We start from the raw sequence: 24,538 nt of genomic DNA on the forward strand, positions 1-24,538 counted from the left end.
GGCAAATATGAAAATTTTAAAATAATATTATGCCTAGAGGTTATGAAAGTAATTCAGTAATGATCCCCATAGCATTTGAAACCATATATTTGAATTATTAATTGAGTAACAAATCTTTTCTAAATTTAAACAGGACATAATGTCCCTCAGCCATTGAGCATGAGTGGGCAGGGCAGCATCCTTTCATCTAAATAATATTGCATGTCTAGCCGAAAGAGATTCAAAAGAGAGAATATGACATTTATTTGGAATTAAAAGAATATCATCCTCTCCAGTTGTACTCCAGAGCAACCAAAGGATTAGGCTCTAAATTTACATTAAGAATTAATGATAAAATTTGAAATACCTCCCTCCAGTATTTTTCAAGGCTAGGTCATGTCCAGAACATATGAATTAAAGAAGCTTACATTTGTCACAACAAGAATTTATATCTGAATAGATACGAGATAATTTAACTCTAGACATATGGGCCATATGTACAACTTTAAATTGAAACAAGTAATGACAGGCACATAAGTATGTAGTATTAACCAGCTTAAAAATTAAATCCCAGACTTTGTCAGTAAATGAGAGGCTTAAATCCTGTTCCCAGGCATTTTTAATTTTAACTAGAGGGGCATGTCTAAACCCCGCCCCCCCCAACTTATCATAAATAATGGATAAATAATGGATATTAAATCTTTGAGAGAATGTTGTAGCCTAAATAACACGTCAACACGGCCCAGTTGGCGAACCAGTTAGTACAACACCTTTACAGCGTCAGCGATCAGGATTTGGGTTCAAATACCACACTGTCTGTAAGGAGCTTGTCCATTCTCCCCGTGTCTGCGTGGGTTTTCCCCGTGGGCTCCGGTTTCCTCCCACCATTCGAAACGTACCCGGGGTGTAGGTTAATGAGGTGTAAATTGGGCAGCATGGACTCGTGGGCCAAAATGGCTTGTTACTGTGCTGTATGTCTACATTTATAAATTTAATGTTTGCATCAGGTGCCTGAGGAAAATCAGGTATCTGAGATTTAAGAACATGTCTGATTTGCAGATACTCCAAAAAATAAATATTTGGTAAATTGAACTTTCCAGAAAGCTGTTCAAATGATACCAAACTTATCAATAAAAAGATCTTTGAAATGTTCAATACCTAATCCAAACCATTCATGAAAAATAAGATCTTGAAAAGAAGGTTGAAAAGATCATTGTTTAAAATAGGGCTTGAAAGAGAAAAGCCATGAAGTCCAAAATGTTTTCTTAACTACACCCAAACTCTCACAGTATGTCTAACAACAGGATTATCAATTGATTTATTTAAAGAGAAGGGAAGTGAGGATCCAAGAAGTGCTGAAATGGAAATGTTTTAGGTAGAGTTCAACTCCATTGCTATTCATGCTGGACAGTCAACTCGATTATGAAAATGTAACCAAAACATAAGGTTGAGTAAAATCAATAGTAAAATCTGAAATTAGGTAGAGCCATGGCTCCATTCCTTTTTGTTTTTGAAGGTGAATTTTGTTTAGACAATGGTGTTTACCATTCCATATACAAGATGATATAATTGAATCAAGTGAGTCAAAAAATGATTTAGGAATGAAGACTGGTATAGACTAAAAAAGGTTCAAAAATGTAGATAAGATATTCATTTTAATAGAGTTAATACAACCAACCAGCGACATAGAAAGGGGCGACAATTATGTTAAAGAATGTTTCACATGCTTTAATAATGTAAGAAAGTTTTATTTAAAAAGGTACTTTGTAAATGTGATATGAAGATATTTAAATTGGTTTTCCACAATCTTAAAAGGGAAATTGTTCTACACTGATGTGTAGGTGTGTTCAAAGGGAAAATTTCACTTTTATGCAGATTTAATCTATATCCTGAAAACTTATTAAATCTGGAAAGTATTGACAGCATGGATGGTAAAGAAGTGTCAGGGTTTGATTAGTAAAGCAGAAGATGATCCACTTAAAGGGAAACTTTATGATCCATTCCCTTCTACAAATCCCTCAAATATCCCCACACTCTCGAAATGCAATTGCTAAAGACCCAATCAAAAAGTAATGGACTTAGTGGACACCCTTGACAGGTTCGCCTTTGGAGACTGAAAGGTTGTGATTGTTGAAATTTCACAAGAATTTAAGGCATAGGGCATGAATACAATAATTTAATCTGTAAAATAAAACCTGATCAAAAATTGAATTTTTCTAAAATTGTAAATAAATATCCATTCAACTCGATAGAACCAGGGACAAGTCAAAGTGGTTACGTTTCCAGCACAGAGGCTGCCCTCCCTCCCCCAGCTCAGAAGGGAAAGGGGGAGAAGAGGAAAGCTATGGTAATTGAGGACTCATTGGATAGGAGAGAAGATAGGAGGTTTGGTGATCGAGGCTCCTGTATGGTATGTTGCCTCTCAGGTGCCAGAGTCAAGGATGTCTCTGATCGAGTTCATAGCATTCTGGAGGGGGAGGGGGAGGGCGAGCAGCCAGATGTCATGGCCCTCGTGGGGACAAATGACATAGATATGTATAGGGAAGGTAGGTGTGGGGATAACTGAAGAGGGAATATAAGGAGTTAAAAGCAGGACCTCAAAGGTGGTAATATCTTGCCACGCACCAGAGAAGGTAGGAACAGAAAGTTGTGGCAGATGAATGTGTGGCTGAAGAGATGGTGCAAGGGCCAGGGGCTCAGATTTGTGGATCATTGGGATCTCTTCTGGGAAAGGTCTGGCCTGTACAAAAAGGAAGGGCTGCACCTGAACTGGAGGGGGACCAATACCCTGGTGGAGAGGTTTGCTAGAGCTGTTGGGGAGAGTTTAAACTAGTTTGGCAGGGAGGTGGAAATCAGAATGTGAGTGTAGAGATCAGGGTAGAAAGACAAAAGCATGATGCTATGTGTTCTGAGTCGGTGAGGAAGGACAGGCAGAGGAGAAAACATAAAGATAGCCAGTTAGAAGGATTGAAATGTGTCTATTTCAACTCTAGGAGTATTAGGAATAAAGGGGATGAACTTAGAGCATGTGGAACTACAAGGTTGTGGCCGTTACTGAAATTTGGCTGGAGATAGGACAAGATTAACAGATGTAGGTACCTGAGTTTAGATGTTTTAAAAAGAATAGATGGGAGGTAGAAAAGGGGAGAGAGTATCATTACTGATCAGGGATAGTATCATGGCTGGAGAAAGGTAGGATGTTGCAGAGGGAGTGTCCACTGAGTGGGTGTGGGAGAAGTCAAAAATAGGAAGGGAGCTATCACTATGGTGGGAGTAGTCTATAGGCTCTCAAATAGCCAGTGGGATACTGAGGAGCAGATGAGCAGGCAGATTTTAGAATGGTGCAGGAAATACAGAGTTGTATTTCAACTTCTCTAATATTGATTAGCACCTACTGACCAAGAGGGATAGATGGGGCTGAATTTATCCGGTGTGTTCAAGAAGGATTCTTGACATAGGATATGGACTGGCCAAGAGGAGAAGCCATATTTGATCTGGTTCTAGGGAATGAACCTGGTCAGGTACGGACCTCTTGGTGCGGGAGCATTTTGGTGAGCATGACCACAACTCCCTTAGCTTCAACATAGCTGTGGAAAAGTATAAAAACAGTCAAATTGGGAAAGAGGTTAACTGGGGAATGGATAATTATGAAGGGATGAGGCAGGAACTAGCGAAAGTAAATTGGAAACAGATGTTTTAAGGGTGAAAGCACAGAAGTAATGTGGAGGAAGTTTAGATTCCACTTGTGCAAGGTTCAGGATAGGTTTGTCCCACTGGGACAATGAAAGATGGTAGGAAAAAGGAACCGTGGCTGATGAAACACATCAGGCAACTAGTCAAGAGGAGAAGGAAGCATACATTAGACATAGGAAGTAGGAAACAGGAAGGGCTCATGAGAAGTATATGGTAGCCAGGAAGGAGCTTAAGAAAGGACTTAGGAGAGCTTGAAGGTAGCATGAGAAGGCCTTGGCATTAAGGAGAACCCCAAGGCATTCTATGCATATGTGAAGAACAGAAGGATGACGAGAATGAAGGTGGAACTGCTTAAGGATAAGGGAGGCAACGTGTGGCTAGAGGCAGAGGAAGTTGGGGAGGTCCTCAGTGTGCATCAGTATACACAAAATGACCTTGATCAGGGTGAGGTTGAAATTGAACAGGCCTGGACGATATGGAGAATAAGGAAGTGGAAGTGTTAGAACTTCTTAAAAAAGTCAGGAATTATAAGTCCCTGGGTTTGGACACGATATACCCCAGGCTGCTACGGGAAATGAGAGAGGAGGTAGCTGGGGCAGCAGCTATGATCTTTGAATCCTCTTTGGCTGCAGGGAGGTGCTGGAGGATTGGAAAATGACAAATGTGGTCGCCTTGTTTGAAAAAGGTAATAGGGAGAGTCTTGGGAATTATAAATCAGTGAGTCTTACATCAGTGGTGTCCAAACTAATGGAGAGGATTCTCAAGGATAGGATCTTTGAGCATTTGGAGAATCGTCTACTCAAGGATAGTCAGCATGGCTTTGTGAAGGGAAAGTCGTGCCTCATGAGTCTTAACTGAGTTTTTTTGAGGAGGTAACAAAAGAAATTGATGAGGGTAGGGCAGTAGATGTAGTCTACATGAATTTAAGCAAGGCATTTGACAAGGTCCCCCATGAAAGTCATGAGGCACGGAATCAATGGGCTTATAGGAAGAAAGCAGAGAGTAGTAGTGGAAGGAAAGTATTCTGCCTGGAGGTCAGTGACTAGTGGAGTGCCACAAGGATCTGTTCTGCGACCACTGCTCGTGATTTTTATAAATGATCTGGATGAAGAGATGGCCAGTAAGTTTGTGGATGACACAAATGTTGGGAGTTGTGGATAGAGCTGAAGGTTGTTGAAGGTCACAAGAGGATATAAACAGGATGCAGAGTTGGGCAGAAAAGTGGCAGATGGATTTCATCCGGTTAAGTGTTAGGTGATGCATTTTGGAAGGTCAGACCAGAAGTCTGAGTATAGGGTTAATGGTCAGTTACTTAAGAGTGGATGAACAGAGGGATCTTGGGGTTCAAATGCATACATCCCTAAAGATTGCCTCACAAGTTGATAGGATAGTTAAGAAGGCCTATGCAATGCTGGGCTTCATTAATAGGGGGATTGAATTCAGGAGTAGAGAACTTTAGTTGCAACTCTACAAAACTCTGGTTAGACCACACTTAGAGTATTGCGTTCAGTTCTGGTCACCTCATTATAGGAAGGATGTGTAAACTATGGAGAAGTTGCATAGATTTACCAGGATGTTGCCTGGATTGAAAAACAAGTCTTTGAGGTAAGGTTAGCAGAGCTGAGACTTTTCTCTTTGGAGTGTAGGATGATAGGAGACTTGATAGATTATGAAAGGCATAGATAGGGTGGACAGCCAGCACCTGTTTCCCAGGACAGGATCAGCAAACACCAGAGGACATATGTACAAAGTTAAGGGAGGGAAGTTTAGGAGAGACATCAGGGGTAATTTTTTTTACATAGAGTTGTGGGTGCCTGGAGTGCCATTCTGGGGATGATGGTGGAGGCTGAAACATTGGTGGCATTTAAGAGACTCTTAAAATAGAAACATGGATGAAAAAAAAGAGGGTTATGGGGTAAAGGAGGGTTTAGTACTTTTTTTTTAGGAATATATGGGTCAGCACCACATCGAGGCCCAAAGGGTCTCTGCTGTGCTGTATTATTTTATGTTGTGTATACCAATGTGGGAAGGTGTCCAGTGCTGGCCAGAAGAGAAGAGGAGTGGAGTCGGGTGAACTTCAGGTCATGGGTTTTACCCTGTACAGGATCACTGAAAGCAAAGTTATTCACTTGTACTAGAAATGGGTTTAGCATCATTAAATCTGAATGCCCCATCACAAAATGACATTAGAACTTCAGAGGTTCTAATTGTAAAACATTAGAAAATTAGATTTATTTTCCACTCAAGTTACTGGTGAAACTTGTTCCAGGTTTCAAATATATAAGTGGTTTATTTCACAGTGTGTGCGGACAGGACTGCAATTGATTAACCTTCCTCTATCGTTCTGACTAGATGTAAGTGGATGGCCTGGCATGATATTAGAGGGCTGCAAAATGTCTGCATGTTATTGTGGATTTGCAGCCACGCATGGGCTAGATAAAAATGGTAGGTTTTCATCATTAAGACAGCATCTGCTACTGTTCAGTAATCACTGAATGCTGTCATTTGGAATTGGTATGAGCTGATAATCCTGTGGTGCAGGGAATCATACATGTGAAATGGCTGATCTACATGACAGTGGAAAGAGTGAAAGAGATTGGTGAAGTACTGGTATATTTATTTCTTTGGATGATGGAGAAAAAATTGTGAATTGCTTTCTTGTTACTCATGGTTATAATTCTTAAAGGTACAAATGTCTGTTCCACAGAAAAAGCATACAAAAGCTTTGCCACTGTATGACCGTGCTCTGAAGATCTACGAGGACAGCTTGGGTTGCTGTCATCCCCGGGTGGGAGAGACGCTGAAGAACTTGGCATTACTAAGGTAAGGGCATCAGTCAGTCAATGGTTGCTAGCGATTTGCTCATCTTTCAGTGGTAATTGTGGCCCTGCTCTCTGCCCATGGAGCTTCACCAAGCTTCCTTGTAGGTGATCAATGCAGTGTGCTCTGACTAGTTTCACCGAGGACACCTGACAGTCAGTACTAGCTCTCAGGAGTCTTGGTTAAAGTGCTGGAAGATCTCAGCAGGTCGGGCAGCATCTATGGAAGGTAATAGACATACTTGAAAGACTATCGCCTTTCACAGATGCCTGATACGCAGAGTTCCTCCAGCATTTTGTGTGTTGCTTTGGTTTTCCAGTATCTCTAGTCTCTCGTTTGCTCACCTGTAAATTTTTTTAAATCTCAGTTTTTGAGGCACCAGATATTAGGTGGTTTGAATGGAAGAATAAGGAGCAATTTCTGCTGTATTTCCTATTAACGAGAGGACAATAGCAGAGGTAACAATGGAAAAATATCTTTTCAGGTGAGCAGTGTTGTGGAATGCAATGCTTGAAAGGACAGTGGGAGCAGTATTTTGTGGTAACTTTCAGAAACAAACTGGGTCACTCTTAGATGTTGTAATTACTCCCCAAGCACTTCTCAAAATGAGATATTCATGAAATATTATTGTTATTTTCATTACAACCCACAGAATTAAAATAACACAATTTGGTGCACCAAATAGATGTGACATTTAAATAGGTTCAGTGAACTGATAGTGATGCAAGAAATAAGATCGTGTAGTTCAATGGATTCTGATCGATGGATTATTGGGCAAAGCAGTGGAGACTGGACAGGAGGGGCAAGTTTCGATAGAGGGGATCGTTATTCTCATGGGGAGGTTCACCAGTACTATTTGGATAGGTTTAAATTAGAGTGGCAGGGGTTGGGGGGGGGGGGGCAGCAAGTGGAGATGGTAGATGCTGTTTGAAGTCATGGGAAAGGATGGATGAATGAACACAATGAGATTGATGGGCTGATGTATGTTATTTTAATGCAAGGAATATTATGATGAAGGCAAATGAAATTAGAACTTGGAATAATGTATGAGCTATGGGGAGAGGTTGGACAAATTTGGGTTGTTTTCTCTAGACCATAGATGGCTGAAGGGTGACCTGATAGAGCAGTGGTTCTCAACTTTTTTCCTTCCACTCTCATTCCACTTTACTAATCACAGAGCGCCTATGGCATAGGGAATACTTAAAGGATTGCTTAAGATGGTATATGGAGTGGGGCGGTGGAGAAAAAAGTTTGAAAACCACTATTTTCATTGTACATAATTGACTTGTTATGTGCACTGTTTCATAACTCCAAAGGAAATGGGGCAATGACAGTTTTTCTCAAGCAAAATATTTCAGTAACAGTTGGGTCTAGAGCTGTGTATCTCAACCTTCCCTTCCCACTCACATACACCTTAAGCAATCCAATAGCATAGGAAATACTTAAAGTTGTATGTGAGTGGAAAGAAAAAGGTTGAGAATCAGTGTGATAGAGATTGAAGAGGCAATGACAGGGTGGACTGTCAGTTTTTTTCCCCGGGGAAAAAAGTAACATACTAGAGATACGTTTAAACTGAGGAGAGGGTGGAGAGTTTAAAAATGTACGGGCAGGTTTCTTGTAGAGTTGTGGTGGAAGGAGATATTTGTCATGTACAAGAGGCTTATGTACAAATGCGGCTTAATTTAGGCATCGTTTGGTGCAAACATGTAGGCTGAAGGGCCTTTTCCTTTGGAGGTATCTCTTAGTGTTATATTTGTTTTCTGACTTGAAAGTGTCCTTTCCCTCTGTATCATTTCCCAGTCTCTGCTCCAGAAGAATATTGGATATGTTGCTGATATTCTGCTAAAACCCAGATATGGGAGAGTAGCTAGGGGTCTGGCTCCGCTCCTGTACTCTGCCTGCTGTGAGGAACCACAGTGCAGCAGACAGCTGCCAATGTTTGAAGGATGGGTGATGATTCGAGCTTCCCACTCAATAATTCTAATAATTTACCCCATTTTATCAAAGCACTTTAAAGTGTCTTATAACCATAACCATATAACCACTTACAGCATAGAACAGGCCAGTTCGGCCCTACTAGTCCATGCCGTAACAAATCCCCACCCTCCTAGTCCCACTGACCAGCACCCGGTCCATACCCCTCCAGTCCTCTCCTATCTATGTAACTATCCAGTCTTTCCTTAAACATAACCAATGATCCCGCCTCGACCACGTCTGTCGGAAGTTCATTCCACATCCCTACCACCCTTTGCATAAAGAAATTTCCCCTCATGTTCCCCTTATAATTTTCCCCCTTCAATCTTAAACCATGTCCTCTAGTTTGAATCTCCCCCACTCTTAATTGAAAAAGCCTATCCACATTTACTCTGTCTGTCCCTTTTAAAATCTTAAACACCTCTATCAAGACCCCCCTCAATCTTCTACGCTCCAGAGAAAAAAGCCCTAGTCTGCACAACCTTTCCCTGGAACTCAAACCTTGAAATCCTGTCAACATTCTTGTGAACCTTCTCTGTACTCTCTCTATTTTATTATCTTTCCTATAATTTGGTGACCAAAACTGTACACAGTACTCCATAGTTGGCCTCACCAATGCCTTGGACAATTTCATCATAACCTCCCTACTCTTGAATTCAATACTCCGATTTATGAAGGCCAACATTCCAAATGCCTTCTTCACCACAACATCTACCTGAGTATCAGCCTTGAGGGTACTATTTACCACAACTCCTAAATCCCTTTGTTGCTCTTAAGATTCAAGTGAACCTGAAACAATTATCTGTAGATTTTCAAAATAAGTTAAAACTTGTATTTGAAACAAATTTTGAGAATGCAATGTATATAATTTTCATGTATTGGTAACTGTCCAACACTTGTCCTCAGATGAAATGTGATTGATAAAAGCATAGTACATTTACTGTATATTTTGGCAATTTGTGCAACATGAGTGATTTGTGTATAACCTTTGGTAAGTCTGGATCAGTTAGAAGGATTAATCTTTATTACAGCTACGAAGAGGCCAATTTTGAGAAAGCGGCAAAACTATACAAGAGAGCAATGGATATCAAAGAAGCCGAGGCCTCTCTGGTTGGAGCCAAAGCTCTTTCGCAGAAATCATCCAGTGGGGATGCTTTCAGTTTAAAAAATACTTTGGCCTCAAACCCTTATCTGGAACTGGGATTCAGGTGACTTGTATCAGAAATGGGCATCACAAACACTCCTGTTGTAGATTTTATTTTTTAAAATAAGCTGAATACAGTCAAGCAAAGATTTTCAAGAATCTGGAATAATACTACTTGTGTAAAGAAAAATGTTTTGGAGAGAAAAGAATTGTGATAAAGCACTAATGTTTCTGGTACATGATTGAGATGAAAAGAAAGCTGCCTAGTCATGAAGTCGGACCAACATGTGTTTGGAGAGAGCGGAATGTACTTTGAACCAAACAATTCAGAACGGAAGCAAAACTCCACTTCTGAAGTTCTGATTTTTTTTCCATTGAATATAAATTTGTTTCCAATATGTTGAGCTAGAATTGGCACTCGTGTATGGAAACCAATGAGAGGACTGGTTTCCAAACATGGGTATCTTAATTCCACGCCTACAAGTCTGTCCATGGTCTCATGCATTGCCAAACAATGGCTACCCACAAACTGGAGAAAAAACATCTAATATTCCATCTGGGCCTTAACATAGATCTCTCAGATTTCTGCTGAACTCCTCCCTGGGTCGCTCTTTCCCTGTTCTTTCGTCTTTCTGTCAGAGAGCTACATTTAACCCTGTTGCCCCATCACTTCCCCCTCTTTTTCTCTTCTACTCTCCCACCTATGACCTCTTAACTGTTTTTATTTAGACATCTGCCTGTTTTCACTTATCCCTGACAATGTGCCCAGGCCAAAAACATTGGTTACCTTTTACTTTCTATGGATGCTGTGTGACCATCTGAGTTTCTCCAGCACATTTGTGTATTGCATTGGGAGGAGCAGTCTGTTCAAGGACCCTGCAACCTCTATTGAGTGGGATTGGGATATGGAAAGGTTTTTTTTTAAATGCCAGTGACTGCTTTAGGATGGAGCTCTTTCATATTGTTGGAAATGCAAGACAGAAGTCATATGACTGAGCTGTATACCTCAAAAATATTAAATATAGCATTGAAACCTGGTGTTATTTGTACCATGTTGCTCATCTGCCACCTCAAGATTCAATTTTCTCAATGCCTCATTCAAATTTATTTCAACATTTACTGACTCATTAGAATCTCTTCCCTGCTCTTGCAATTCAGCAAATTTAAAACATTGTAAATAACTTGTCAAATTACAAATTAATTTTGCAGTCCATTGATCTCCCATTATAGAGTATGTAACAAAAAAAATAATGAAACTGCATCTTCTTGTGCTTTGCTCCTGTTGTGTGAGACGTTTGGTTGGAATTACAGTGAACAGAGAGCACTGCTAGGATTTGTAAACAATTCTTGATAAGTACATTCCTTTTTAAGGCAGACCAGAGGTGATTGGAGAAAATAATTCTGCACACTTATTAGCTTCATATTTGAATTGTGACAACTTTGCCCTTTCAGGCTCCCAGATGGGATACCAATCAGCTGTTTAAATGGCTAGTATAAATTCCATCTATCATCAGGACTGATTCTTTTCCACAAATCCTGCCTAATCTGCTGAGTGCTTCCAGCAATTTCTGCTTTTATTTCACGTGCAGCATCTGCCTGTTTTTGACTTATCAGTGTTGAACAACTCAATTCATCTTTATTTGTCATTCATACCACAACTACTAATGCAATGTACAGTAAAGACGAGATAGCATTTCTCCAGGACTGTGGAGCAGATTTACATAAATAAGAGTTAAATATTAAGTCATAATATAATAAAAATTCAATATACTAGTACACATATGTTTTAGGAATTGAGGAGCCTGATAGCTTAGGGTAAAAATAAACTGTTGTACAAACTGGACACGTGGGCCAGAATACTACGGTACCTCAGTCGAGATGGCAGAAAGGAGAAAAGTTTACAAGAAGGGTTTGAGAAGACATTCAGAATGTTACTTGCCTTCCACATGCATTGGGTGTTGTAGATGTCTGTCATGGTAAGAAGACAGACCCCAATGATAACCTCTGCTATCCTCTGCAGGGTCTTACGATCTGAAGTGATAGTTTCCAAACCAGGCAATGATGCAATTGCTCAGAATGCTCATAGGGTGGGAGAACCTTCCTCAGCCTTCAGAGGAAGTAGAGGTGCGGCTGGGCTATGATGCTGGTGTTGAGGGGCCAGGTGAAATTCCCCACCAAGTGCACTCCAAGGAACTTGGTTCTCTTGACGACCTCAATGGTTAAGGGAAAGTGATCCCCCTGGGTCATCCTGAAGTCAACAACCATCTCTTTTGTTTTATTGGCATTCAGATGCAGGTTGTTGGCTCTGCACCTCATCTCTGTACACTGGGTCATTATTCTTGCTGATAAGGCCCACCATGGTCGTATGGTCAGTGAACCTGATGTGGGTCAAGCTATGTTTGGCTGCACAGACATGAGTCAGCAGAACACAGTCGTAGGGTCTTAGAAGCGCTGTTTCCAATCAAGACTGCCTGACGTTTCCCGTCAGGAAGTCAAGGATCCAATTGTACCTCTATCAGGTACTAAAGTGTTGAATGCCAAACTGAAGTTAATAAACAGCATTCAAACATGCGAGTCCATATTTTCCAGGTGAGGGCTAGATGGAGGGTGATGGCAATGTCCATAGAGAGGTTGGATTTATATGCAAACTGCAAGGGGTCCAGTGAGGGGGGCAGCAGTCATTGAGGCAGAACACTGATTATTTCTTCAGCATGAGGACAATGGTGGTGACTATGAAGCATGTTGCTTCTCAGGGAGATGCTAAATATGTCAGTGAGAACATCTGCCAGCTGAGCCACACATCCCTGGAGTACTCTCCTGGGAATGTTGCTGACCTTTCCCACTGATTCACTTGCATTACTTTTAAAAATAAAAACTTCCATTGCCCAAGCCTTGGTTCCTGAGTTCAGAATACGAGAAATCTGTCTACCACACACCCTCCGATCTAGGCTAGCGTCCAGTGGAAATTAAAGAATACTTGACTGCTGAGAAAGGTTGAGGTCAAATTATATGTGGATTCATTTGGAATCTCTCAATCCCATTTAACAGCAGGTCTCTTGTTCCATGACAATTTCAGCGCAATTCTCCATTATTTACATCATTAACTTAAGGATTTTCAACCACTGCAGCCCATTCAAGGTTGCAGTTTAATCACACACATCTTACAATATAACAGCTTCCTGGGGAATGCAAAGAAGTGATGACATTGAAAGAAGGTCGTCAAGGGGATAAAACCTTGGAGTGAAAGATTCACCAGCACTGCTAGGTGTCAACGTCATGATTCAAATGTACTGAACAAGGGGTCTGAGTTGTAAGATCCAATTCGAGAATCCAACTGAATGACAAATCGTTATAGGCGTTTCATCACAGCCATGAGATCCTCCAGACTCTCTTCAGTCTCCTGCACTGCTTCTCCGGTGACATCTGCATCATCCAACTGGTTCTAGCAACAGCAGACAGGGATGATATTTAGTAAAAGTGAAGTGCAGTCAACCACTAATTTTTTTTTTGGACAGAACATTCATGGGCACAGGGCCCAGGAGATACAAGGACACACATCCCTTGAGTACTCTGCTGGGAATGTTGCATAATGAGGTGTTTTCAAGCAGGAATCTCAGTCAGCAAGTGCAGGGACCAGTGGTGCAAGTTAGAAGGGCAAGGTACAGCTTTGGGTGACGAAGTTCACAGAGGGTAAAAGATGGAGGCTGGCTGAGTGTTGGAACAATGATAGAGCCACAGACAAGGTTGAGGGACAATGGAATCGGGCGTCATTAGCGCAGATCTGGATGTGTTAGGTATATGAGATTGTGAAGAGGCTGTGATCTGTGCCCATGCAGACTGGACACTGCCAGTAGTGGAATGAGGTTGAACCCAGTGCAGAGACTGATCTCGCAGAAAAAGAACCCAAGTCTGGCAAAGAAGCAGGAAGCAAGGATGAAAGGAAATATTTTAGGTTTTCTGCAACATTTTGCTTACTGATCAAAATATAAGGATTAATATGATACATTTAAAAAAATTCTTACTATCTCTTGTTGAAACCCAAGGCATATTATTTCAATTATTAATATCTGACGTACTTTAGGCACTGTGTAAGCTACGGTGATTCCTTCTGGAAGCTCTGGGACACAGCCTGAAGCAGCCTTCAATTCCTCATTGGAGATCTCAGAAACCAACTCAATACCTGGAAAAAAGACAAGTCCAGCATTTGTATAGCATCTTTCCCAGTCTCAGCTTTCCCTGGTGTCTTCCATGCATCCACAAAAATAGTGCAGCCCCATACTGCAGAGCTCCTCCACATCATCAGTTACTCTGAATAGATGTGCTGGTGGGATAAAGAAGGGAAGGTGGCAGCCCAAAAACCATCACATCAGCAACTCCCCATTATGTCAGAAAAGAGAATACTTTGCACTGATACCCAGCTGGAATTTAACAGCTCATCAAGGACTTTTGTCATTAGCAAGCCCAATCAACATCTAGGCTGTCTCCATCTGAAGAACACTGTATGGCATTGTACAGGCCCTTCAGCCCATGATGTTATGCCAACCTCACAACCATTACCCTATATTTAATTTACATCCATGTGCCTATCCAAGAATTTCTAAAACCTTCCTATTGTCCCAGGTTCCACCACCATCCCTGGCAATCCATTCCAGTGGAATATCCAACTAAAGGACTGTGTTTGATGGAATTCAGGATGAATTGAATCACCAAGCTCTCATTTAACAAGACAGCTCAAAGAAACTATAACCAATGAGTGTGCTGGACAAGTTAAAAAAAAAATCAATAGGACTCCTGAAAAGTGGTAGAGTGCCATATAGATGGAGTAAGGACCTTAATATCTCAGAAGGAGTGTCACTCATCACAGGATCACCAGTCTCTCACCTGATTGTGTAGCTAAAGTATTAATGTAGCTGCTCCAGTGGGGTTCTGATCAATAGAATCACAGAACACCACAGCACAGAAACTTCAGCTAATCTAATCTGTGGCAATTATTTAGCAGAGACCCATTGACCTAAACCTGGACCATAGTCCTCAATCCCATCCATGAACCTATCCAAATTTTTCTTACATGTAAAAATGGAGCCCACATTCACCATTTCAGCTGGCAGCTCATTCCACACCCTCATTACTCTGTGGGAAGAAGTTCCCTTTAAACATTTCACCCTTAACCCATGCTCTCCTATTCTTGTCTCACCTAATCACAGTGGAAAAAGCTTGCTTCCATTTACCTCAAACCCCTCAATTTTGTAACCTCCATCAAATGTGTCTTTCTCCAAGGAGCAAACCTTTTTTTTCCCCACTCACATACTACTTTAAGTAATCCCTATGCCATCAGTGTTCTCTGATTAGTAAGGAATTGCTTAAGGTGGTATATGTGAAAGGGAAGGTTGAGAATCACTGCTCTGGACCCAATTATTACTGAAATATTGGGTCATTGGCCCATTTCCTTTGGAGTTATGAAACTCTGCACATAATGAGTCAATTAGGTACGATTAAAACAGTGATTTTCAAAATTTTTCTTTCCACCCATGTACCACTTTAAACAATCCCTTACTAATCACAGAGCACCTATGGCATAGGGAATACTTAAAGTGGTATGTGAGTGGAAGAAAAAGGTGAAGAACAACTGAGCTAACTTAACCTGCATCTCAGTTCGTCAAGTTCCAACAACATTTTTGTGAATCTTCTCTGCACTTTTCCAATCTTATTGATATCCTTCTAGTTAGATAACCAAATGATGACATCAAGGATATTGATGGCAGGTGACCTGGTGATAGAAACATCACTAAATGTTAAGCGCATGCAGTCTGTCTCTCTCGATGGGAGATATTATAACCTGACTCTTGTGCCACAATCGTTACTTGCCTTCTGAGACCACACCAATGAAGACTGGAACTGGGTATTGTGGGATCAGCAAACACCCCTTCTTCTACCATGGGATTGAAGGAAGGTTGTTAATTAAGCAGCTGAAGATGGCTGGGCTTTGTTCACAATTCTACAGAGCTCTTGCAGTTGGGATGATGGATCATCTTCCTTTGTGCGTTGACTTCAGTTTTACCAGGGTACTCAATCAGATGCTGTCTTGGTATTAATGGCAGTCGCTCTCACCTCCCCTCTGGAATTCAACACTCTATTCCAGCACCAAGACTGTTATCTGGAGTTGAATGTCCAGGGAAAGCCAGGTTGGTCATCAGTGTGGAGAGTATTGGCAAGTGCCACTTGCTAGGAAGTGTTGCTGTCAGTGCTTTGCTAAGTGGACTGACTGGCCAGTAATTTGTTGGACTGGATCCTCCTGCTCTTTGAAAGCTGGTCACATCTGCGCAATTTTCCACATCATTCACTAGATGTCCAGTCTTGTAATTCTACTGGAACTGCTTGGCCAGAGACCTTGAGCACAGGACCATGAGAAATACAGAATAGTAAAAAAACAGGAACAGACCCTTTGGCCCACATGCCTGTTCCGAACATGATGCCCAAATCAAGCTGAAACTCTGCTGCTTGCACCTGATAGCTATTGCTCCATCCCCTTCATATACACATGTCTGCCAAGGAGTCTCAAACATTACTGCTGTATCAACTTCCCCCACTACTTCCTGCAGCCTGTTTCAGACACCCACAACTAAAATATTTGTCCCGCACAACTTTAAATTTCCTCCCCTCTCCTTAAACAGCTGTCCTCTAGAGTGTGACACTTTTATCCTGGAGGAAAATATACTGACTGACCAGCCTATCAATTCCTCTCGTAATTTTGTATACCTCTATCACCCCTCACCCTCCAATACTCCAAAGAAAACAACCCAAGTTTGTCCAACCTTCCAATAATTCATACCCTTTAAACCAGGCAAAATCCTGGTAAACCTCTTCTGAACCCTTTCCAAAGCCTCATGTTTTCTGGTCCCATAGCATTTGTAGTGTGCAATGCTATCAGATTTTTCTTGCTATCGTCAATGAATGGAGCTGGCTGGAAACTGGCTTTTGAGATGGACAGGACTCAGGAGGAAGCCAAGATGAACCATCCACAAAACAGAGTGTAGTTACTGGAAACAAGTCCTTTAAACAGTGAACATCAAAAAGTGATCCAACAATCTGTTACTGGTAATTTACATGGGTAGCTTTTCTTCAATCCACAGGGGAATTGATCCAGCTGGGCACCGACCATGCCAGAGTTGTTATGTCACACCACCTCCCACCCTCTCTCAGGAAGAACCTCCAACCCATTAGTCATTTCTAGAAAATTCTAGAATTACATTGACAGTAACGACATGAACCACATTAAAATCTGCTCTCACCCCATTCATTACTTTCATGTTTAATCAGTTCCTCCTCCTCCTCCACCACCAGGTTGTGCTGTGGTTGTTTTGTTTCTTTCTTCTGTTGAAGAGGGGGAAGAGATGCAAGGAAAAGTTAGGTCTTCTATTTGTCTGTGGTACTCAGTTTCTCACCCCAGCTGGATGGAGAGTCTTCCTGTGAGGTTGCCACATGGGCTTTCCATTCAGCTCCAACACATCCTTACCTGGAATGGGCAGGATGGGAGGTGGACAAATACCATAATGGGGCAATGGTGTCCCTCTGAGGTACAGTAGACCACAAGGGAGAAAGGAAGCATCTGCTCCTGGCTAGTACACCATCATAGCACTAGTGACCTGGGCTTGAATCTACCATTGTCTGTAAGGAATTTGTAATTACTCCCTGTGACCTGTGTGGGATTCCTTTGGATGCTCCGGTTTCCCCCCCACATTCCAAACTTATGGAGTTAATATGTTAATTGGTCACATGGGTGCATTGGGCTTGTGGGCAGAAGGGCCTGTTACTGCACTGCGTCACTAAATTAAATTTATCCTATGTAGGCTGCTGTTCATCCAAAACCCCGAGCTCAATGCTGTTCACCTATTATTCCCATACCACGCTGTTAATTAACTGGTTTCATAATTTACATTCTCATTGCAAATCTATCCACAACCTCATCCCTGTCTCAGTGGAACCTTTGGCACCAAAGATTTCTGTGCTCTTCCCATTCTAACCTCAGCATGCTCAGATTTTAAAATGCCATGTCTGCCTAAGCCAGGTCCAAGCTCCAGTCTCTTCAGGTCTATGTTGCATTACTTGTTAAAATCTACCTCTTTGAGCATGTTTTTGGTATTCTGTTCTAATATCAATATTATGAATAATAATAAAAATATAAAGATTTGATGATGCTTCTTTGAAGAACCTTGTAATATGTTCTACATTGCACTCTCTACATAAATGCACAGTTGTTTCAGCCATCACTGGTTCCTGGATGCCAAGGTTGGAAGTACCCAATTCTTCATTTTGGCGAGTACAATGCAAAACATACCCACTGTTAGAAAAGCTTCTCATTTTCACTGCCTGCAGAGAATGGCAGAACATTGGACATCTTTGGCTGCTGGTTGGGAGTAAGAGAAAGGATATGTTCTGCCACCAATGACAGAAAAACATTTGCTGCATCCCCTGAAATTCCCAAAGGAAATTAAAATACTTCAGAAATGTGGGAATGCTGATTTTGAATAGCATCACAGCCTGTGAATGAGATACTTTATAGAGCGCATAGTACAGTGCAGGAATAGGCCCTTTAGCCCACATAGGCTGGTACAATAGGGATATTTCAAGACTCTTGAACAGGCATATGGATGCAAGAAAAATAGAGGGTCATTGGTGCGAAGTGGGGAAAGATTAGATTGTTGTGGAGTAGGTTTACATAGGTTGGCACAGCATTGTGGGGTAAAGGCCCTCTTCTGTTCTGTAACATTCCATGATGTTCAAATCAAACTAAATCTCTGCTACTTGGATGAGTGATACCCATCCACCCCTTCACGTTCATGTCTGTCAAGAAGCCACTTGGTAGTCCATTCAAGGGACCTACCTTGCACCTTGAATGCATAACCTCTAGAATGTGATACTGTTGCCCTTTGAAAAAGATTCCAACTGTTTACCCTATCAATGGCTCTCATTCTATAAACCTCTATCAGATCTCTCCTCAACCTCCAAAGCGCCAGAGAAAACAACCCATTTATCTCTCTCTGCTCAAATCTTATACCCTTTGAACAAGGCACTATCCTGGTAAACCTCTTCAGTATCCTTTCCAAAGCCTCCACATCCTTCCTGATGGATGACCAGAATTGCACACAGAGTTCCAAGTGTAACCTAACCAAAGTTTTACATAGCTGCAACATGACTGCCTTACTATATTCTCAGTGTCCCTGCCCAATGAAGGTAAGTCTATCACATGGCTTCTTTATCACCTTATCGATTGTGTGGCCAAGAATTTCAAAAACGTATGCAATTCCCAGTACCAGGCATGACTCAGTGACACCACATCAGAAGCCTCCTCCCATAGAGGCTTGGAGCAGAGAAACCTACAGGAACAGGATATAATCATAGGCTCAAATGACCTTCTGAACCTGCTCCATTATATATGATATTGACTGATCATTGAACCTCAGTCCACTCTTCCTGTATTCTCTCTATGCCCCTTGATCCTTAAGCCTCAAGGGCTACATCTAACTCCCTCTAATGAACTGGCCTAAACAGCTTGGGGAGTTCCACAAGTTCAAAACTCTCAAGTGAAAAACTTTTTCCTCAATCCATTTCCATTCGTGAATGGCTTATCCTTGAATAATGAGCCCTTGATCTGGACTTACCTGACAACGGTAACAGTCTTCCTGTACATTGGACCTGACCTATTGCTATTTCATTTGTGAAGTATTCCCTTCAATTGCACGCAAAATTACTTGTAGGTAGTTGCTCCACTTCTGTTTGATCAAATTGAAGTCAGAATTCCCCAATTCAGGACGTTAATATCTGATCTATCATTGACCTTCTCTACAGCATTATGGTCACCATCTCCAAAAATCACTCTCCTACTGACACATCCATCACTTGTTCAGCAACATTCCCAGAGATTATCTCCAATACAGCATTTACAAGTTAGAACAAATGCTGCTCTCCTGGAAACATTTTGAAAATTGCACCCCTTTCAAGCCTTCCACACCAAGGCAATCAGAGTTAACACAGGGATGTTGAAGTCCCTCAAATGTAATCCAGTTGATTTTACATTTATGTTGCATTTGAAGGAAGCGTGGGGCATTCTGGACAGCACATTTCCCTCAATCATCTCTAAGCATCGTCAGGTTATTCTCGTGTCATAACTGAGCTGCTGTGCACAATAACAGGGATTGTTCTTTAGAAGAGCTTCATCAGTTATGACGTGCTTTAGAACATACTCAGATCCCAAAAGATGCCTCTGCAGCGCAAGCCTGTTTTATTGCTGTCCACTGCTCCAATGGGGCCTACCTTGTACTCTTCCTGTTGGAGTCTGCAGCTTCGATCGTTGCAGTTAGGATTTGGCTTCATCATCATTGTGGGAAAGAAATCTTGCATTGCGTTGTAGCCCAGATAATAACTTATCGAACCAAAGTCCAGAAGATACCTTGAAAACCATGAAGAAATAAAACACTGTTACTCATTCAACTGGACATCGAAGGGATTCAGGTTTATCTGAGTTTCCAGTTGGAACCGTGTTGGATGGCAGTAACACTCTTCGTGAAGTTCCAGCTCACGACAACGATGTTACCAGGATTCAGACCTGATAACATTTCGGGGGTTGTAGGTCAATTGGGTGGCATGGGTTTGTGGGCCGAAAGGGTCTGTTACTGTGGTGTTCTGCCAGGCAGAGGAGAGCGGTGGTGGTGGAGGGGGACTGCTTAGGCCTCTTTTTAAGAAAGAAACAAAGGGTTTTGAGACCTATGTGGGGTATGGAAGTGCAAAGAAATTGGACATCCATAGTGAAAATGAAGTGGTCAAGTTCAGGGAATTGGAAATTATTGAAGAGATGGAAGACATGAGGTATTGAGGATGTAAGGTGGGAGAGGTTGAGCAGGCCAGGGCTTTATTTCTTGGACCACAGGAGGATGAGAGATGATCACATAGAGGTGTACAAAATCATGAGAGAAATAGATCAAGTAAACAGAGATAGGGGAATCCGCAACCAGAGGATATAGGTTTTAGATGAAGGGGAAGAGATTTAACAGGAACCCAAGGGGTGACTTTTTAAAAAAAAACACAGGTGGGTGTATGGAACAGGATGCCGGAAGAGGTAGTTGAGGTAGGTACTATTGCAAAATTTAAAAAACATTTGGACAGATACATGGATAGGACAGTTTGAGATGGATATGGGCAAAATACAGGTAGGTGATATTAGTGTGGTGGGAGTTTTTGGTTAACGTGGGCAAGATGGGACAAAGGGCATTGATCAACACTTTATCACTCTACAAGTCTCTACAACACTCCACAAGCCTTTATTGGAAACTTTGCACATTGGGTATTTACAACAAACATGCCACACTACTTCTGTGATAGTCTGTTACAAATGTTTAGCCACCTACTTACTTACTTGAGGACATTCTGTACAAGGAGGCCTGCCACTACTGCCATGGTGGTGGGGAGACTAGCTGCACAGACACCTTCACGTTTCAGGGTTTTCTCATCAATGTTCGCAGCTACGACGAGTGGTGGTGCACACTACAACGGGAGCATATACCAGGCATCACTCATCAAGTCCAAAAACAGGCAGTTTTCAGTTCTTACTCAAGGCCTGAGGGATAGCAGGTACCTCTCACCCCAGCTAATGTCCATCTCCAACAACGATGGATACTGTGACAGTTTTATTCTATGGCACAACCGTTGCCTAGGGCCTGACCACACCACCAGCTCCTTATAGCTCAGCACAGACTAAACTAGCTATATACAGTTTAATGGTTGCAAAAGAGCAGATTGTTGACAAAATATCCCAATGCGAGTGACACTTCCCGACACCTCAAAAGCTTCCTTTCATCTACCTGGCAGAAGATACAGGTGGTCCCCGACTTACGTCCGTAATTGGGACCAATGAGTTGGTCGTAACTTGGATTGGTCATAGGTTGGGTTCTCCCAACACACACGATTAAATTAGATGATAAAGAAATTTTTAACACATGAATCTTTAATGAAGAATGTAAACATATGTACAGTACAGTTCCTTCAGTAAGGATACTCCCCATACCCACATCGACTTCTAGAATATAATAAAGTCATCAGGGGTGCCGCAGGGAGATCGGGCACCAGTGTATACAGTACTTTTAATACAAAATATACACTTGTACAGTACTTTTAATTAAATATTTTATTTTTAAATTCAGTTGTATGTGCAGGTGGATGCAACTCGCAGGCTACCTGTAGTATGATGGAATACCCCCCAACACTCAATCTTTTTTTATTTTTCACACTGTGAACCAAATCAACCAAAATATATACAAATGTTTCTCATTAAATATATACAGTGGCATTTTCTCCCTTTCCTCCTCCCATCCCTCTCCAAAGCCAATAAATATTCAACATATACAATACAATAAAGCCATAAAACAATGTCATCACACAATGAAAAATAAACAAGAAAAATGCTTCATCCGTTTTTATACACTGAATCAAATTGTTTTGTCTTCTTATCACTTTAGGGGGTGGAGGTCTGAGGCAGGCTCTCTCTGTTATGTTCCATGTATGGTTCCCAAATTTGTTCAAATAATGTGACTTTATTTTTTAAATTAAATGTCATTTTTTCCAATGGAATACATTTATTCATTTCCATGTACCATTGCTGTATTCTCAGGCTCTCTTCCATTTTCCAAGTTAACATTATACACTTTTTTGCCACTGCTAAGGCTATCATAATGAATCTTTTTTGCGCTTTATCCAATTTGAGGCCTAATTCATTACTTCTTATGTTACTTAAAAGAAAGATCTCTGGATTCTTTGGTATGTTATTTTTTTGTGATTTTTTTTAATATCTGATTTAGATCTTCCCAAAACGTATTCACTTTCGTACATGCCCAAATTGTATGTACTGTTGTTCCCATTTCCTTCTTACAGCGAAAACACTTATCTGATAATGTTGGATCCCATTCTTTTAATTTTTGAGGAGTGATATATAACCTGTGTAACCAATTATACTGTATCATGCATAACCTTGTGTTTATTGTTAACTAATATGGCTACACCTCTAGCTTTTGAATTATATGATGCTGCCGCTACGTATCTATCCCAGTCTCTCTTTAATTTGTAATGTTCCACTTCAGTTAGATGGGTTTCCTGCACAAATGCTATATCTATTTTTTTCTTTTTTCAGTAAATTTAATAGCTTCTTCCTTTTAATTTGGTTATAGTCACCTTGTTCAACTTGGTCATCTTATATCTTGTTTACACCTTTTTTCCACTGCCTCACCACCTCCTTCCCCCTTTTTCCCATTTTCATCTCTCAGTTTTCCCTTTTTAAACTCAATGTATGACAACACATTTAAAACATAAAATACTCCAACAATTCCCACACCCAATATTACCTTAACCCCAAATGCTCCCTTGAGTTGCCCCTTATCCCTTGCCAGGCAACCACAACTTCCCTTCCATTTGGGTTGCGATCTTGCTCGCAAGTGTCAACTGATTTCGCAGTGACGGTTATTCTCCCCCCCCCCCCACAACCACCCCAGAAAACATTTTTTTAATTTTTTTTAATTTCTATTTATTTATTTATCTATCTATTTATTTATTTATTTATTTTACACACATTTAACAAAGCTCTCCCTTCCCCCCCCACTTCCTTCCTCTCTCTTTTCCCTCTTTAGTTCTTTACAAATACATTGTTTTTACATCTTTATATATACTTTATCACCTTTCTTCATTCTTATTACATCTCTTCATCTCTCCTTCTGTCCTCCAAACGCTCTGCGAATTCTTGTGCTTCCTCCAGATCCGAGAACAGTCTGTTTTGCTCCCCGGGTATATATATGTATAAATATTTTAAGCATGGCTTAAAATTTCTATAGGATCGATTTTGCTGTATTAAACTCCTTCCTCTTCTTTAAGAGTTCAAAATTTATGTCTGGGATATTTTTTTGACCCTTGTATTTCAATGGTTTATTATCTTATCTAACTTTATTCCTTGCCCGCTCCAATATATTTTCTTTTGTCATATATCTCAAAAATTTTACTAAGATGGATTTTGGTTTTTGATGTGTCTGTGGTTTCGGAGCTAGTATTCTGTCTGCCCTTTCTATTTCCATTTCTTCCTGCGTTTCTGTAATTCCTAGGACCTTTAGGATCCATCCTTTTATAAATTCCTTCATGTCTGTGCCTTCTTCACCTTGCTTCAGGCCCACTATTTTTATGTTGTTTTGCCTACTATAATTTTCCAACATATCAATTTTCTGAGATAACAACTCTTGTATCTCTTTAATTTTTTTGTCACTTTCTTCCAATTTTCCTCTTAAGTCATTTACTTCCATTTCTACAGATGTTTCTTTTTCTTCCACATTTTCTACTCTTTTCCCTATTTCTGTCATGATCCGTTCTAAACTTTGCATTTCATCTTCTGTTCTTTTCATTTTTGTTTTAATTGCACTAAATTGAAATGATAACCATTCTTTTAATGCTCTCATTTGTTCTTCAAAAAAGGCTTTATCTATATTCTGTCCATCTGTTTTACCTTCTATTTCTCTGTGAAGATCTTGGTCTTCTTTGGTGCCTGTACCTGTATTTGTATCTTCTTCTTTTCTTTGTATCTATGTCTCTTCTGATTCTCCTGATGAGTTGCTTGTATCACTTTGTTGGGTCTCTTCTTGTTGATCCTCCCCTCCTGGGCTGCTGATCTGTTGGGCCTCCTGCTGCTGCTCCTCTTGACGTTCACCCCATCGATTTTCTTCCTCACCTGGTTCCTCACCCCCTCTCCTCCCGCCTTCCTCATCTTCCAGCTGAGAGCCCTGGTGTCGGGCGTCCCTCAGCTAGTCGCACTGTCCTCGGCCAAGCCCCTTCCCGTCAGTGTTTCCTTTTACCTTTGATTGCACAGTTGCACACTTTTGTTTGGCTCAGAGAGCCATTTTTGCA

The 24,538-nt window shown here is 41.0% G+C and overlaps 2 protein-coding genes across 7 annotated transcripts in view; one reads left to right on the forward strand and one right to left on the reverse strand.

Moving 5' to 3' along the window:
• The window catches only part of nphp3 (nephronophthisis 3), a 153,018-nt gene extending 142,370 nt beyond the window's left edge, over window positions 1-10,648 (forward strand). For all 5 annotated transcript variants that reach the window (XM_069913528.1, XM_069913529.1, XM_069913527.1 and 2 more), the window contains 2 exons: window positions 6,380-6,495; window positions 9,498-10,648. In XM_069913528.1, coding sequence (XP_069769629.1) covers window positions 6,380-6,495; window positions 9,498-9,678 — 297 coding nt within the window. In that variant the 3' untranslated portion in view covers window positions 9,679-10,648. The remainder of the gene's footprint in view (window positions 1-6,379; window positions 6,496-9,497) is intronic.
• uba5 (ubiquitin-like modifier activating enzyme 5) overlaps window positions 9,708-24,538 on the reverse strand; it is a 37,905-nt gene continuing 23,074 nt past the window's right edge. For both annotated transcript variants that reach the window (XM_069913532.1, XM_069913533.1), the window contains 5 exons: window positions 21,021-21,148; window positions 19,922-20,057; window positions 16,900-16,981; window positions 13,687-13,790; window positions 9,708-13,052 (listed from right to left, as the gene is read on the reverse strand). In XM_069913532.1, the coding sequence (XP_069769633.1) occupies window positions 12,960-13,052; window positions 13,687-13,790; window positions 16,900-16,981; window positions 19,922-20,057; window positions 21,021-21,148 (543 nt within the window). In that variant the 3' untranslated portion in view covers window positions 9,708-12,959. The remainder of the gene's footprint in view (window positions 13,053-13,686; window positions 13,791-16,899; window positions 16,982-19,921; window positions 20,058-21,020; window positions 21,149-24,538) is intronic.

The sequence above is a fragment of the Narcine bancroftii genome, chromosome 1 (assembly GCF_036971445.1).
Source record: "Narcine bancroftii isolate sNarBan1 chromosome 1, sNarBan1.hap1, whole genome shotgun sequence".
Classification (NCBI taxonomy): domain Eukaryota; kingdom Metazoa; phylum Chordata; class Chondrichthyes; order Torpediniformes; family Narcinidae; genus Narcine; species Narcine bancroftii.